The sequence below is a fragment of the Poecilia formosa genome, unplaced genomic scaffold (assembly GCF_000485575.1).
Source record: "Poecilia formosa unplaced genomic scaffold, Poecilia_formosa-5.1.2 Scaffold231, whole genome shotgun sequence".
In the NCBI taxonomy this organism is placed as follows: Eukaryota; Metazoa; Chordata; class Actinopteri; order Cyprinodontiformes; family Poeciliidae; genus Poecilia; species Poecilia formosa.
The window spans coordinates 723,258-740,509 of NW_006800170.1; the positions used below are offsets into that span (position 1 = coordinate 723,258).

At 39.2% G+C, this 17,252-nt stretch overlaps 1 protein-coding gene across 1 annotated transcript in view; it reads left to right on the forward strand.

Annotated features, from left to right (window-relative positions):
* atp8a1 (ATPase phospholipid transporting 8A1) overlaps positions 1-17,252 on the forward strand; it is an 84,249-nt gene that overhangs the window by 52,336 nt on the left and 14,661 nt on the right. Inside the window, exons 27-33 of the mRNA XM_007568821.2 lie at positions 1,071-1,181; positions 7,860-7,934; positions 9,414-9,536; positions 14,147-14,225; positions 16,061-16,122; positions 16,547-16,603; positions 16,878-16,985. Of these exons, the coding sequence (XP_007568883.1) occupies positions 1,071-1,181; positions 7,860-7,934; positions 9,414-9,536; positions 14,147-14,225; positions 16,061-16,122; positions 16,547-16,603; positions 16,878-16,985 (615 nt within the window). The remainder of the gene's footprint in view (positions 1-1,070; positions 1,182-7,859; positions 7,935-9,413; positions 9,537-14,146; positions 14,226-16,060; positions 16,123-16,546; positions 16,604-16,877; positions 16,986-17,252) is intronic.

Below are 17,252 nucleotides of genomic sequence, written 5' to 3' on the forward strand. Positions count from 1 at the left end.
TTTGTTTTTTTTGGTTTCTGCCTGATGACTTACAGAAAAACCCAGAAAAAAGGAACGTTTCCAAGGAACATTTTAACTTCTTGCCCACTTTAATTGGACCTGTGGTCCTGACAGTAAGCAAGTTCTAAGATGGTTCAGATACAGAACAAAGTATCGGAACAGCCTTCAACAGGGAGAAGGTATAAAGTTCACACACTTTAGAATTGGTCCTGATTTTAGGAAGTCTGAGCTTCATATATAGATTTTTTTAATGGGACTGATGTAATTTGGCTTAAAAGGTTATAATGCAGTCAACTTCAAAGCTTTTATTTCCTAATTCGTAAAAGATGCAGAGGAAACCTGTCAACTGCACAAGCACTTTCAGGGAAATGTTTTTTTGTTTTTTTGTTTTTTTTTGTAAATTGTCTCAAATGTAAAAAAAAAAAAAAAAAAAAAATCTTTAAAAAAAAATCAAGTTTTAGGTCTGGTAACGCATAAAATTCTTAAATGGAAAGTGCACAGAAATCACAATTTAAAGTTTGACTTTTCCTACAGTTTCTGTTATTGATGCAGTTTCTCTGTACATTTATATCTGGATTAAGGCCTACTCCATATCTAATAATCTTAATTTACCTGCAGTCCAGCTTTTACTGGGTTTTTATTCATTTTTGCCTTTCATTACTTGTTGTATTGTAAAGATAAGTCCATAATTTGAAAATTTAACATAAGCTCTAAATAATAGCATAACCACAAAGCCACTGAAGTGTAATGCACAGCTTTTGGAGACCAATACCCCTATACGAACCTCGCTAATTGCTGCAATTTAAAGCTTGGCCCTGCAGTCTGTGACTGGTCTTTTTTGGAATGTGTTAGTGAGGGATTTGGCCAAAATCTTATACTGGTCCTTCAGATTTCCGCTGGAAAAAAAAAAAAAAAGACTAAACGCTTGCTTTAATCTTGAAGTACATTTAGTTGCTTCAATGTTCCAGCTATGATCTCTAATTATGAAGAACGATTAGAGCTGTGCTGCACTCAGGCTTCCGCTCTTCATTCATCATGTCGTTGCCCTCCATTTACTCCCTCCCACACAGTTCAAATACTTGAAGAATCTGCTGCTCGTCCACGGAGCCTGGAATTACAACCGTGTAGCCAAATGCATCCTGTACTGCTTCTACAAGAACATTGTGCTCTACATTATTGAGGTAAGTCGAACAAAGTCTCTCCATACTAAACATAACGCAAAGAATCAAATGGATGTCAAAACGTATTGACCAAATAACATAAAAGAAAATGTTCCCTGGTTATTTTCAGTGATAAATTAATATCCTGAGCTAGCAGAATGCATAAACTCTTCAAGATGCCACTGATGGCACCTACAGTAGTTTCATCTGCTGTTCAAGCTAGACCTGAGTTACTACAGTCAGCGACCAGTTTGTGAACCTGCTCACTTCATCAGGAGCTACGACAGGCTGACCACCATGTTGTCAGTAGACGGGCTTTAGATAGATTTTCATGTTAGTCCCTACCTCTGTTATTCTGTGTGTGACAAGTTTGATTGCATTTGACAGAAACCAGACTCGGCGCAGATAGCTGCTTCAGAGCTATCACTAAGCGTGACCAGACTGGCTAAGTAGCTGCTATCAGCAGTAGCAGTCCTTATCGCCACCAGTGTTCAGATGTTCTTATCCATCTTTTTATTCATTGTGTCTTATCAGAGATTCAAACCTGGATGCTACTGAGAGTTTCATCACACAGTCTCACTCAGATAGATGCAACAAAACAATATTGAATGTTTTATTTGCATAACTATAGGTTTAACCTTGGATTTTCAGTCTTAAAGAGGGCTCCTAATTTGCAGCTTGCTCCTTTAAGGTCCTTTAACCTACATAATAGTTAGAGGTCGACTGAATTATTCTATTTTTACACTTAAATTGCTCTTTAATACCCAATGGAGGCCAGTTACATTAATGAATCTTGCAGGATGATAAATTGTCCCAGAAATTATTACAATAAACAATAATATCCTGAGACTATTTTCAACTAATATGACAACAGAAATGCCATATTAATGCAAGTACATCCTCTCAAAGAGCAAAAAGCATTTTCTGAAGAATGTGTAACCCTGGAACTTGAAAACATTTTACTATTTTAAATAAACCAACAAAATAGCCAACACAACAATAATTAAAATGGATTATGAGAACTCGGTAAACAAAATGTCATTTAAAAAAAGTAATATTCATTCACCTTAGATGGAGAAAATAGGCAAAAGTGGCAGGTAGTTCAAACTAACTACTTTGTATTGTGTCAAATGCTTGCAGCGTTTCTCCAAATGGCAGTTTTCCAGCAATATTAAATGAGAATATCTCTTCATCACTGTTGTCCAAATGGAAATCATGTCTCATTTTAATTCATCATGCAATTTATTGATTTATTGCTTGTTACTTACAGGTTTAGCCAAATGCTTACCAATGTTAATTCTACCTTTCACAGTTCTTATTGGAGAACTACACTCATTACAAATGTTTTGATAACCTTCCAAAATAAATAGATATACACATAACTATCCTTGACACAACTTAAAATCTGACAGTTATGACATGGTTTATTTTTTATTTCCTATATAAAAAAATAACTTTCTTTTACCAGATGCAGAAAATCAGCCCCAAAACAAAACCTGAGCCACCTCCATGTTTCCACATTTGAGGTTCTTTGAAAGCTTAATTTCAGTTTCTATAAACATACTGCAGCGTAGATGTAGCTGGCCAAAATAAATCAGTTCAAGGGATTTTCTCCCAGAAACTTTGGCACCTGTCAGCATTCATTTGTGAGATTCCAGTTTGGCCCTTTTTATGGAGGGCAGTCGTCAATACTGGAACCCCCTTGGTCTTGTCCAGTGGAGTTCATGATGCTTCACACTTGCACAAAAGTACAACCAGAAAATTGCGCACATTGATGTTGGGGTTCAGCTTGAACGGTTGGACTGGTCATCTGGGCTCTTTTTCTACCTTCCTCAGGTTGCATTTCCTCTTGTATCCACATCGTGGCATGTTGGGCACGTTCCTATAAAACGCATTGTTTTTGGAAAACGGTGGGAACAGTTGTCATTCTGCCTGGGCTCCTCAGACATGTCTTGCCTTGGCTTTCTCTAATCTGTGTTTCACTGTGACGCACACAATAACAATCTATCTAGATTGCATGTCTGTTCCCTTTAAACCAGCTGGATGGCACCTGAAAAGTAAGATGCCATATATGAGAAAATGTATTTAACTTCCAGTTCGGATCCAGAAAATGCTTCTTCTCCATTTGAATTATAATCAGTGGAAAACATTAAAACATATGCAAGATTAACAAACACAGAATAAAACAAGAAGGTATGTTGCAACATTTTCTGCTGTCGTTGTGGATGAAAAGCAGACATTAAACATTGTTTAAAATAAGAGCACTGTTTTTCTTTCGTTGACATTTTCTGACCTCGGGTGGCTTTCCAGTTTATTTGCCATGAAAAATCAGTCAGCTACCTAAGACATTCCAGTGTGCGACTTGTAGAAAGAGACTACAAGTGCATTTTTGTTTCCATTACATCTGCTCGACCACACTGCCCTTTTCAGGATCAGGTTAAGTTGAAGTTACACACACAAATCCAAGGGAAAATTCAATTTTAGACTAACTTGATTATATGACAACGAACCCTTACATTTGACATTTCATTCTTTCCCAAAAATTGAATTACTTTCACCTGTTGCTTTTTATCACCAAGTATTTCACATTCTATTGTAAGGGACTAAATAAAGGACACTTTCCAGAAGTGAATGATATATAATCAAGACAATATCTTTGTTCTTTTTTTTGTATTTGCTGTTTGAAATTCACCAGGCTGCATGTCAGTGATTTTACCAAAATTTTAATCCACCATCTAGACTTTGGGCGCACTTTTTGTGGCCCTCCAGACGTATTCACTTCTTCCGCCAACTTAACATGTGTTTAGGGGTCTGAAGCAGATAATGAGACATTTCTCCAGTCTATCACTGGTTCAGTATTTGCAGTGTCTGAACAAAAAAACCCACCTTCAGCTCCAGGGTATGATTAAAAGCTACGTTTGTTGCACTAGTGGGTTTACGTTTGAGTACTCATCTTTATTCTGTTCAACTTTAAGGCTGGTTTGCAAGAAGAGAATTGGCTGCTAATAGAAATTTTGACATTCTGTTCTCCACGTCATTGTCCTATACACTGATTTGTACAATATGAATACTAGACTCAATGGTTAGATCTCTTTCATCTGCCTCTCTATCCCCAAACTCTTTGATTCTTTAGAAAAGCCCTTCTGTTGCTTCATTGTGAGAGACTTGAACATGGGTGCAAACGCTTGGAGCAGCTAATGATTCTGTCAGTCATTATGGGGTTTATTATAAGTGCATAAGACTGTCTCTTAACTGCATGGTTGAGCAGTGCAACTACCTCAAAGTTTCTTTTGGCTTCAATGATTCTGTTGCATAGAAGTCCAAACCTCAATGTTTTTTTTTTTTTACAAATCAACTTTGTATTTTTATTTTTTTTTTATCTTAAAAGGGGATTTTTATTTCCTCAACTGAGCCTACATAGAAGCACCATTCAAAACACTTACAGGTCTTTGTGGGTAGGTCTCGTGGCTTTGCTGATCTGGACGCTGAAATATTTCCCCATTCTTTTTTGCTTAATAGCTTAGCTTCTTCAGACTGGATTGATGGGATGTTTTTGAGTCTTGCCATAAACTCTTAGTTAAAGTCTAGGGTAAATAGTTTTATATTTCATTACATTTTAAAACATCTGTACCACATTCTCCCTGACCTGTCTGGTATGTTCCTTAGCCTCCTTGATGCCGTTTCTCCACCAATGTTCTCTAACAAACCTCACAGCTCATCTGTAATGAGATTCAAATAAACACAAGTAAATTCTGTTGACCGGGACAATTGGTTACACTGTTTTTTATTAAGTGTGTCAAAGTAAAATGGGCAGAACAAAAATGCAAACCTCAATTATTGAATTTTTGTTTGTGAAATAATCTTTAAAAACACATTTTCGTTCCACTTCATAATTATGCATTACTTGGTTGCTCTTACGCATAAAATCCTGAGAGATCACATTAAAGTCTATAGTTGTAGGATGGCAATAAATAAATAAATAAATAATTAATTCAGTGAATCTGAATATCTTTGTGCGAGGCCTTGCTTTTCTTAAACAAAATGGTTTAAAGAAACCTTGAGTTTAATTCCCAAGTTTGACTTTGGAACAAGTTACAATTGGATAAAGACCAGCAATGAAAAGACTTGAATTTACTCATTTTAATGATGGGAATCCTTTGTGAGAGAATCCATAGCAACTCTATTGAAATGCGCAACCTTTATAGCTTCTGGTGTTTGATTGACATAACGTTGGGCGCTACTTGGGGACCTGATGGACGAGGGATGCATATGAGGCAATATAAAACTCTCATTCAATCAAGCTCACTGTGGTTCAGGAATGCTCAGAGTACAAGAGTAAAATCTTACCAACCATTTGGACTGAATTAATACTTAAAGGCCGAGCTTGGCGTTGTCATACAACCTCTGTTCAGAGCGTCACATATTTCCAGCATATTTATCAGCTCCCTTTTTGTCATCCGCTTTATACTTTGCTTGCTTTGTGAATGAATTCAATTAGCAATCCCGCCGAGCCAAACTTAAGAGTATCCAGACTCACACTATTGGGGACAAATGTCACTCCCACCCAGCCTCTTCCTGACCGAGGCTCTTATACAGCTCTGCAGCGCTGTGGAGCAACCTTGGAATCAGTGATTTTTCATTTGCTGATGAATATGCAAGTCTCTTTAGTCTCTCGTCTACCCCCTTTTTTTGTTCCCCCTCCAGCTCCCGCTTTTGCTCCAACAATGTTTTCATGATGTGCAGTGAGGGAGAGAGGCCAGCCACACCCCTTCACTGAGTGGCACTCAATGAGGGGAAGAAAAAAGGGAAGTAAAACCCTGCCTGGTACTTCCCCTAATGAGCAAATCAATGCATCTGTCCCTCAAGAGATGGGAGAGTGAGAAAGAGAGCGAAGCCATTGGAACCTGGAGGACGAGGCCAAAACACTCGCACAGAAGCAGCAACCCCACCATGTGAATAGGAGGCTTTTTTAACTTAGCACAACAATGTATCGGCCCAGAGGCTCTTATTGAGCAGATCTGTAATTAATTCAGCAGTTTGACCTACCCACAAGCCGCTCCGTACCAACCCTTGAGCCATCCTAATGGCTGAACCTGCCTCATGACTTGAGCTTCATCCATACCGTGCATAACTCCTAGCAACGGCATCTGAATGCAATTCTAAACAAGCCGAGATCCAAAACATCTGAGGTTGTGGTTCTATTGTCTTTGCATTCGGAGCCATCTGGTTCCATTTTCATCTGAACACCCCACATGATTTAACAGGCTGCTCATGTAAAAAAAAAAAAAAAATCATCATGATAGAGTGGACCTGACAGAGGATCGGTCATTGGTGGGTGTGACTGAAGCTGAAAGGTGAGGGGCAGGATCCTGGCACACAGGGAAAGTTGGGATTTATCGGCTGGCCCCCCACTATTTGTTGTCATGCATATGCTAACCCGATGTAATGGGGAAAAACCAGCGGGCAGACTGGTATTGGTCGTGTAGACACTGGCAGCAGTGGCGGGCGGGGCCGTCAAACAAGCTTTGTCCCGATGTGAGAATTTGTAGCAGTTCATGCCTTCATAATGACGTTAAATGAAGCGAGGAAATTCCTGGTAGGCCATGGCCAAAACACAGCTTCCCTTATGTTCTCTTGACAGTTTTGGCAGCAGCTAAAGCCTGTCCTGGATCACCAATTGTCAAACTTCAACACTGTGAGGTGCAGTTTCTGATCATAGCTTCCATTGGTTGTCAGTTTCGCTTCACGGTGTTTCTGATACATCAGCTTTGTACCGATGGATTCATATTCAGAATGCATAATTTTTGTCCTAGTTTTCTACGCTTTATTTTTTAACTTTTTTTGAGGTTATCATGAGTTTTATTTCCGCACAACAGATGGTTTGCATTACATTTGTCTACTTCGATCAGATTACCTAAGTGGCTTACGCAGCGCAGCAAACCTCATCTGTCACCCACATGTTGTCAGGTAGAGCAGCGGGTTTAGAGGTAAACCTGCAGTGAATACAGTGAACCGTTTCCATTGAAGGGATGAAGGTTTTTTTTTCCTCTCTCTCTCATTGGCCCCATTTTACCTAATTAAGAAATTTGGCAAGTCCAACCAATGATATGCTGATCCCAGGTCAGAAGTTCAAACTATCCCACCTTGACTTACTTATTTATTCAGATTTTGCAAGGTTTAATTCCTAAAGCGAAAGTCATTACAAGAAGAAGTTTGGCACACAGCCTTATTTATGCGATTTTTAGCTCACAACAGTCGATCTCTCCATACTGTATTTTCTTGTAGATTTGTTTTTGTTTTGTTTGTTTTTTTGCTTGTAATCTAGCTCATTTTTATTAACTCCTGTATGCTCGACACCACCTTTTAGAGTGTTATTCCCTGTCGGTGCGGACAGTGAGCACAGTCAGAAAATTACAGTACATCACATAGGCAGGCTTCACAGTTGAGCAGACAGTAGACCTGACCTAAAGGTATGAATTGGGGTTTATTCTGTTATTAATGGAAAACATTCATTTATAATCTTGTTAATAAATTATTAGTTTTATAGCTTCAGAGGACAGCACCAGTAGAGAGTTTTGTGAATGTTTTTGGACAACAGAACATATTGTTGTTTAACTTTCCTGCTTTTTAATGTGAATTTTTATTATATATACATACATATATATTTATTTATTTATTTCATTTTATTTTTTTACACAGATCTGGTTTGCATTCGTCAATGGCTTCTCTGGACAGATTCTCTTTGAACGCTGGTGTATCGGCTTGTATAACGTGGTGAGTGTTGGGAATATTTATTCTCTGAAGAGACCACTTTGCACCTCCAGCCGATCCCCTCTTTGACACCAAACAGTTTAGCTCTGGTACCCCAGAAGTGATTCTTTTTTTGCCAGTGTGTGGCATTTACATCCTGAAAAATTTCTTTGTTATTTATGACCAGATGTCAAGTCGATACTCCCTCTGTGCCCCAAGCTATGCACTGAATGTGAAAGAATAACAGCTTTGCTCGCGCCACAGAGGGTAGTTATTTAGAGTGGCCACGTTTGAATGATAAAAAGAATAGGAAGAGTGGAGCGGCAAGTGAGCTGATTTTGGGAATCCCACAGGGCACAATAACAGGACCACTCCTAATGAGCTCATATTTCATATCTGTCATAAATTAAGCAGAGGGGGGGGGAAAATGTGTGCTTGTTAATTTTACAATAAAACTTCAACTTAGCTCCGTTCAAAATGAGAAATATTCCTCAAATATGGAAACAATTTGCAGCAGGAACTGTCAGTTGACGAGGACAGCTCAGCAGTGCTGCCTCTTTAATCAGTTATATAATAAACCACCATTCCATATTACCAGCGGTGTTTGAATGAGTGGGGTTATAGTTAAGATTTTTTCATTCTTAAAGACTTGGGGAATTCTTTTGGCTGTGTGGGAGTCTGTTGGAGGCAGCGGTCTGAATCCACCCTTCAATAGAGAAGTCCTTTAGGGCTTGGCTGTGAATAAGAAAGAGAACCCAATGGAGCATGTCTTGTGTCCTGCCAGTCCAGCCAACTCCCGCTCCAGATGGGCCTGCAGGGATCGCACACCAACTGGCCACTGAGCCCTCTCGACTACACACAATACCAGCGCTTCTCTCCCAGCAGCTGCTACATGCAACATTACAACATCTCTAAGAAATTACACTTAAGCCAGACTTAAATACCTGCCTCTTGGTCCAGAACCTGGCAGATGTTTATTGGGAGACGGATTTTGCATATGAACGGACTGAAAGTGTGACCAATCAAAACAAAACCCCCAAAGGGTTCAAGGTCAGTGGTCCTCAATAATCAGACTTAAGTGTAGCGCAATTGGAGAACAGACTGAAACAAATTTCCAGCAAATTAAAGCATATGGAGGTATTGGGAATGATCAGAATAGGCATCTGTGATTAGTTAAAAACAGACATGAGTTTACAGCAGAAATGCACCAATCAGAACTTTGTGCAGTGATCTGAACTGCAAAAAGTTATAAAAAATAAAAAAAAACAGCAATGAGGATAATTTTTTTTTAAATAAAATTTTGACATTAGGAGCAGAGGCAGTTTCATGCCACATGTGTGAACGCAATCACGGTACATCAAACATCAAATTATTAATTTGTTGTTTTTTTTGTCTTAACATTTTATATCAGATGTTTCATCACTTTGGTAAATGTTCCATGTTGGTGTAGCTGAAACGTGATATTTTTGTGTGTGTGTGTGTGTTGCTTTTTTCTTGATGTAGCTCTTTACTGCCTTACCCCCTCTTACTTTGGGAATATTTGAGCGCTCCTGCAGGAAAGAGAATATGCTAAAATACCCAGAGCTCTACAAAACCTCGCAGAATGCAATGGGCTTCAACACCAAGGTAAGACAAAACTCTAACAAATTACTTGCTTGTGAATATATTTATAGAATTTGCATCATCTCTTATGTCCATCATTCTTTTTCCACTTTATTTCACAACCTGCCTACTTGATAGGAAATGACCAGATCAATCCAGATATTAGAGGATGTTTATTTGTAATATTCTTTGAAACCAAACTTATGCTGAGAAAAAAAAAAAAAAACACATTTCATTTGCCACGGTTGAAAACAAATGTTCTGTTACATACATGCAAAGGCCAAACTTTCCTGATCTTGAAACCAGCTGTCGTCACATTAATGAAAGGCGATGTTTCTGTTGTTGCTCTGAAGGATTTATCGCCTCTTTCAGTGACCTGGCAGCTGTAGCTCGTGGATCTCCACTCAGTGTCTGGTTTGGCGAGGCTTGACCTATTCTGTCTGGTTGTGGGCGGTGTGGGGGGGCCTGTCCGTTAGCTTTCCCCTGCTGGGTAATAAAGTTGTCTCCTCTTTTCTTCATGCCCAGCCACAGACCACTGGACCTTCCTCACAGGCGTGGTGACCTGGTTAGCTGCACATGGAGGTGGATTAAAAGGAGGATTGGCCATGGTGGTCTGGGGCAGGGAAGGTCAGATGAGTTTTGGGTTGGAACTGAAAGGGAGAGCAAGGAAGAAAATTGGAAGCATGTTGCCATTATACAACAAGGATTTGTTGCGGAAAATTAAGCAATTTGTTTAAGGAAGAGAGTCGTATGTTTGGAGGCCAGGCCTATCAGATCACATTTAAACCAGACAGGAGCGAACAATATGCATCGGTTTCTGTCCAAAACTCCTCTTTCATTTTAAGGACTAAAGTAAATTATTTAATCAGTTATTTCTAAACATGGTAATCATATTTTAGCTGTTTATTTGACCCTTTCTGCATGGCCAGGAATTGTTATATAAATATGTTCCTAAGATGGATATTTGTTAATCTGCTTATTGTTTATTCATTTATAAAAAATATTACGTTTTAGTTCATTTAATTTATTTTTTAGGTATCACATTATATATATTGTTTTAGATTCTACCTATTCTGATTTTTTTTAAATGTATTTACCATTTAAGTTTTCATCACATTTTATTCTATTTACTTTGAGTTTTTAAATTAAATTTCATTAATTTTTCCAAGTATTAAATTCTATGTATGGATTTTTATTTTATATTTACTCATGCATTTAAAAAAACCTAAACTGTTAAAATTATAAAATGTTACAGTGAAGAATGACATGGGTCAATAAAGCCCCCTTAAAATAATCGTTTTGTGACCATCTTGAATGAAAGCACACATGCTGGCAGAGCTACATTACCACGCAGCTAAAGGGTTTCTCATATGAATCCTGCTCTCAGATGGATTTTCCCTTGATTAAACCTTTTGGGATGTTTCATGAAGTTTTCTTATGCCAGAAAAGAATCCCAGACGTATTCCTCCTGATACTTTGAGGCAACGAACCTAAATTTTGTTTGGGCCACATTTTCCAAGACCCATAAATGATGACTCGGTCAGGTCAGCAAGTTGTTTTTGCTGGCTTGTCCACTCTCTTCCAGAGATATTTTCCTTGCAGCTGGCCCGAGGCGAGGCGAGAAAATCCATCAGGAATTTGGCCCCTCCGAAACCTGTCTTTCTGCGGGCCCCGGCTCTTTTGTACACAACAGATACTGTCTCTGTGAATTAAAGCTGTTTGTGTTGAGGTGTGAGCAGGGAGAGGTTCACGCTGGGAGTTTCAACTGTGTCACTCATTTACTTTTAAGGACGTAGTAGGTTCCCATGCAAAACTATTAAATCACTTTGCAGCCCTAATAACAGCTGCAGTTTAGCAACAACTACCACCTCGTTTGCGGGGCTTTTCTTTCTCTCTCGCCTCCTTACCTCATTTGTTCATAAAGAAACGGAAAAGAGAAGGCTGCTCTGGAAATATTTGGCTCCATATTAATTACTGCCTTTCATGTGTTTTGCTTTTTTTGGCCATTAAGGCTTCCACAAAGGGCCAGATTTTCCCAAGACAGAGCAGCCATTCATTCAGAGTGGATCCTAACCAACTCAAAGAGAAAACAAGAGCAAAAAGACACCCAGGTGGATTGATGGCTTAAAGGAAAGGATCCCACTGTGACAAATGATTATGTGAATTTATTGATTTCATTACCATTCATTATTGCAGACGAAAACCTGGAGGCTCGTCCTCCCGCCTGCAGTGACCATGATGGGATAACTGAGGGGGAACCTGATGGAGAGCTGAGCCTGTCAGTGGGAGGCTAATTGAGTAAAACATGTGATTGTAACATTAGTGATAATTTAATACGCGTTTCAGCGAAGAGCCAGGGGAACGAGGGGGAGGGGCGGAGGTTTGCTTTTGGCCACCCTCGCTCTGTGGATTGGGTTTTGTGTACACAGTGGGAGCGTGAGCTAATCCAGGGTGGGGGTAGCTGTCATGAGACTTTGTTTGGCTGGCGGGAAGGTGATGAGGTTGTGCCACTGAGGTCACAGTATATTAACAAAGATCATATTAAGTATTTAGAACATTAAATATTTCCAGAAAACCATAAAATATTCATTTTTCAGGGCGACATAAAAATGTCATGTTATGTTTTCAAGACATATTTGCAAACATTTTTTTTTATCCTTTCAACTGTTCTTTTAGGAAGAGATAATTGATTAAATAGTCAAGTCATAAATGTATGGGGGTTTTTTTCACCTTGCAAGAATAATACTTGTCGAACTTGTTCACGTGCAAAAACTTAAGTTGCTTTTGTTTTCATTTGGCTTTTTGTATTGCAAAACCATATGGTACTGTAATGCAGAATTCTGACTTGGAAGGACATTGAGAAATGGTTAAATTATAAAAAGAATGAAAATCGGAGAAGTGTGACATGCATTTGTACATGCATGTGTAATAGAATCACCTTTCTCTCAAGTTTCACTCAGTCATTGCTGTAAGCCGTTGTGATTTGCAGAAACCCAATGTTTATAGCTTTGTGCATCTTGAAGCTAAAATTGTTCCCTGTTATTTCTTTAAAAAAATAATTCCAACTCAGTTTGGATGTAGAGTTTCAAGTCTTGCCAAAAATTCTTATCTATATTTAACTCAAAGCCATTCCAACATATGGCATTAAAACATCTAACTGTGCTTTGAATTAAAACCGTTCCATTGTAGCTCTGGCTGTGTGTTCCCTGGTGTTCATGAACCTCAATGTTCTCTTATTTTCTCATACAAAACCTCTGGGAACTCGACAGAAATTCTGTTATTACACTGAGAATAAATTACACACAGGTGGACTCTGTTTACTAGTTAGGCAACTACTTTAATCTAAATACATGGGTGTGCAAAACTTAAAATTGCTATTATGTTTGGTTTTAGAAATCACTGTACTTGTACCAGATTAACTAAAAACGTTTCATTTTCTTCGTTCTTGGTACGTGTTCAACGCAGGAAAATCAAGTTTGGCGCTTGACCTGCTGTGTCTCTATGTCCTGTGTGAACATACTACAACAAAGACAATAGTTTAAAGTTTCATAGAGTAGCATGCAAGTGTCTGTTTTTGATATTGGAGTTGCTATAAAATGATAGAAAACGATAAATTAAGGTGCCAAGAAAGTTTTCTGACAGGTCAGACAGTAACTGCTTTGAAACGTTTACCAGAACCTCAATTGAAAAATCCTAAAACAGTTTCTCTAATTTCTAAGTTTGAGCAATTTTCATGTCTCAGAACGAACACCAGTGTCTGGGTGAGGAAGGGGAAAGAGGGCACAAGTGGGGAGATTTTTTTTCTTCTTCTTCTTTTTGGCCTCACAGATTTCACGGCTGTTTCATGCTACATGGCCCATTAGTGTTTTGTTTGGCCGAGTAGCTGCATTAATATAAATTTTAAAACAAGGTGGTTTTGGAGTGGGTGTATTGGTTTAGCCAACTCTTCCAAGGTGTATACGTCTGCGCAGACGGTGTTCCATAGCTCGATTTTCCAGGCTCTTGATAATTACCCAGAAAACAGTTTAATCTCTGTCCAGCCTGTCGGACTCTGTGTGTGTTTCTAGACTGATTTGTTTTACTTATTTAAACTCTCCTGTAATGTATTGCTACTCCGGTTTAAATTCTCTCATGAATGAGCTCAGATCTAACGGCATTAAATGAGTGGAAACCTTTCCTCTGCACCTCTTTGTATAATGTTGTTTAATGTTCTTAGAGCCAGTGCAAGTATTTCGATTTTACTATTTTTAAGGTCAGTTCCTTTGTGCTAATTGGTTGTAACGGGAGAAAATGATTAAAACCCGAACATTGATGTCATCCACTTGCTTTTCACTGCTAATACATATCCCACATAGCCTCGCTCTCCCCCCATAACATTCGGAGGATATACAACGTGTCTGTCAGCGGGGTGGCCATTCACTGAGGAGGCCCCGACAAAACCGCCACTTAGCCCAGTGCTGGGATGGCACAAAGGGCTCAGGTCAGGGGTCACCTGGAGCTCCCCACACCCTTTTCACATGCTTTTTTCCCCCCTTTTCTCTCACTCTTTCTGTTTCTCACTCAACGTCCCCTCCACCCTTCACCCCCCCCTCCTCCCTCCTTCCTCCTCCACTCCTCTTGCCTCTGTTTTGCAGGTCTTCTGGGCCCATTGTCTGAACGGCCTCTTCCACTCCGTCATCCTCTTCTGGTTCCCCCTGAAAGCCTTCCAGCATGGTTAGTGGCTCCCAGCGACTCCTCTGTGGTTCTCAATGGACTGGATGAAAAGAGAAAACAGTCAAGCTCACATACTTTGTCTTAATTACTTCTCTCTCTGGCTGTTCCAGTCATGAATTACAAACATGTGGCATCTTTGGTCTGAGGGACATGCAGCAACAAGCATGTGTTCATATTCGCAGCGCTAAGCAAAAGCTGATAGCTTTTCTGTGCAGTCGTAGGCGAAAACCTATCACACTGATCAATTTATTCAGGAAACTAACATTTTATGTCTTTTGAGCAAATATCTTTAGTTGGATTTAGTAAAAAAAAAAAAACTTTAAAAGTGCTCATTTTAAAACTAATTTTTTTTTTTGTGTACAAAGAAAATGACGATCCTTGAGCCTTTAAGTCTTGGCTGACCGGAGCTGAGGGACCACACAAGCTTGGCCCTGCTTTCCACACAAAGGCGCCAAGCCGCCTCACTCTGACTGACGGGCTGTCAGCACAGGGCATGTTACCAGCCGGAAGTAGAGAGAACCTCTGCTGCTTTTTCCACTGGCAGTCACATAGCATGGATATTTTAACTTTGGCTACATCCCAAACTCACTTGTGTTTTGAAGCAGTCCTGTCAGTGCGACTCTGTTTGTTCTAATCTTATTTGGCAATGCAGGTCACATATAGTAACTAAATGGCCATCTTGCCTTTGGCCAACCAGCCTTTTAAATCTGATTTAGCAATGAGTTACCAGGAAATTTTGATGTTTCACCACTGTGAAGGCATGTAGGTTATAGTTCAGTCTAATGGACCTTAATGTAAATCGCATTTCCACAAAGCTGATATTAATTATTTGAGCCTCAAAGTTTAATGAGGAAATGAGCTTTGGGTTCCACCACACAGCTTCCAGCTAGTGTTTACTAAGAACTACGGTATGTCTGCACATTGTCCCCACCACTAAATATGCATCCAGCGCCGACATAAACAGCAGGAAAATCCATCATACCGACCAAATATGTTATGGGTGTGCAGAATTTTCATGCCTTGCAGTTGAAATTAAAATAATTTAAATAAAAACTGCAGTTCTTTATGATCACAAAATTGCACACATTTAATTGCAATAATGATTGCAGTTCAATATATTGTGTTGCTCCACTTGGCACCTGTCTTTGTTTTGCCGTCTGCTGTAAGATTTGTGTCTCTAATAGCTAAACATATTGTGAGAACAATGCCTTTTTCTCCTGAGTTTAGTTTTATTTATCTATTTAACAGCATAAATGTTGGATTAGCACTGGGAAAACACCAGCTCTCTGTCTTTTATCTGCTTTCGTTTTTTATGTTTCCTATCGTGCAATTTATATAAATGCATTTGCTCAATTTTCTGCAGAATCCACAAATGGCCTATCTGACTCTTTTGATATGAGTGCTGCCTGTACTGGTCAGATCAGGAATCAGTTGATCGGGATAGTTAAGCATTCATTAACCCCCCCCCCCCCCCCCCCCCCCCCCTTTTTTTTTTAGAAACGACATACATAAATGAAGCTGATGATATCGAGACATCAGTTTGCTGAGATAGAGTTGAATAATACTAAAAGTGTACTTAAATTTTCTCCCTGTCCTGGAGTCACTAAATATTCAGGTGAGGATTTACTAGATGAGACTTTAAGTGAGGTAATGACATAGAACCAAGACGGCTCTATGGTTGTGGAAAACCAAATAAGTTTGTTTTTTAGAACCAGTTAACTGACTCCAGCACCAGCTCTTCCTGAGGCTTTTAAAGGGACCTCTAGTGGAGTTTGAAACCCTGAGAAGAAATGTGATGTTCCTCAAAGCTTCTCTTGTCTCGACTTCTTTCACAGATACGGTGCTTGGGAGCGGAAAAACTACAGACTATCTCCTCTTAGGAAATATGGTCTACACAGTAAGTGCATCAGTCTTTTTGATTCCAAGTGTTCTGTCCTGTGACGATGATAAACATCACATACTTTGTTTTTGGTTTTTATAATTAGCAAAGTACTACTAATGGGAATGGTTGTTAATTAGTTTTGGGTTGAGTTAGACTCCCATTTAGTCAACTTACGTGTTTCTGTACATTTCATCTGCATTTCATTTTGGTTTATACTTAAACCAGTCCCCATATCAGTTTTTTTTTTTTTTTTTTTTGTAGTTGAGTATTTCTCGTATTCATTTACATGTATATTTTCTCCTGATAATACTGTGTCACAGTCACACTATCATGCTATTCAGTGTTTCCATTTATTGTGGAAGAATAAAAATGTGGATTTGATCAAAATAAGTTAAAATGTTCAAATTTTTTTTTTTTTTTTTTTCCCATTCCTTAACAGTTTGTCGTCATCACAGTCTGTCTTAAAGCTGGTCTGGAGACTTCATCCTGGACTATGGTAGGTCAAAGGCTCTCTGGCTGTTTATATCACCTCAGGTACCTGTGACACATTTTATATACACCTCTCTGATCCTAAAGTCTCTTTACAGTTTGTTCTTTGTGGGCTTGTAACTGTAACCAGTGAAATGACTGGAAATTCACTCTGAGCGAAGAAAAAAAAATAACATTACTGTAAATTTTTATAAGCAAGTCAGAGAAATTCAACTGCAGTAAATGATTCCTGCATTGAAGACAAAGTCTAATTATTTGGCTGTGTTCCCGTTTTCTCACAGTTCAGTCACATTGCCATCTGGGGAAGCATTGGCCTGTGGGTTGTGTTTTTCATCATCTACGCCTCCCTGTGGCCCATCATTACCCTGGCACCCGACATGTCCGGACAGGTAAACGTGCAAATCCACACGCTTGGGTTCATCTGAGCCGCGCAGATGCTGAGCACCTTCTGCTTCGTTTCCCATAGAAGAACGCTGGTGGGAAAGTTCGGAGTAAAACCGAGCCCCGATCTTTAGAAACGGAGCCGGAGGGGTGCAAACTGTCAGACTTCTGGCTTGTGTTGCATAATGACTTAATTGAGCCAATTAGCAGACTGTTTGTGTTACATTTCTTTCCCTCAGCTCCGAGTAGCCACAGGTGATGCTGGAGTAGTGAAA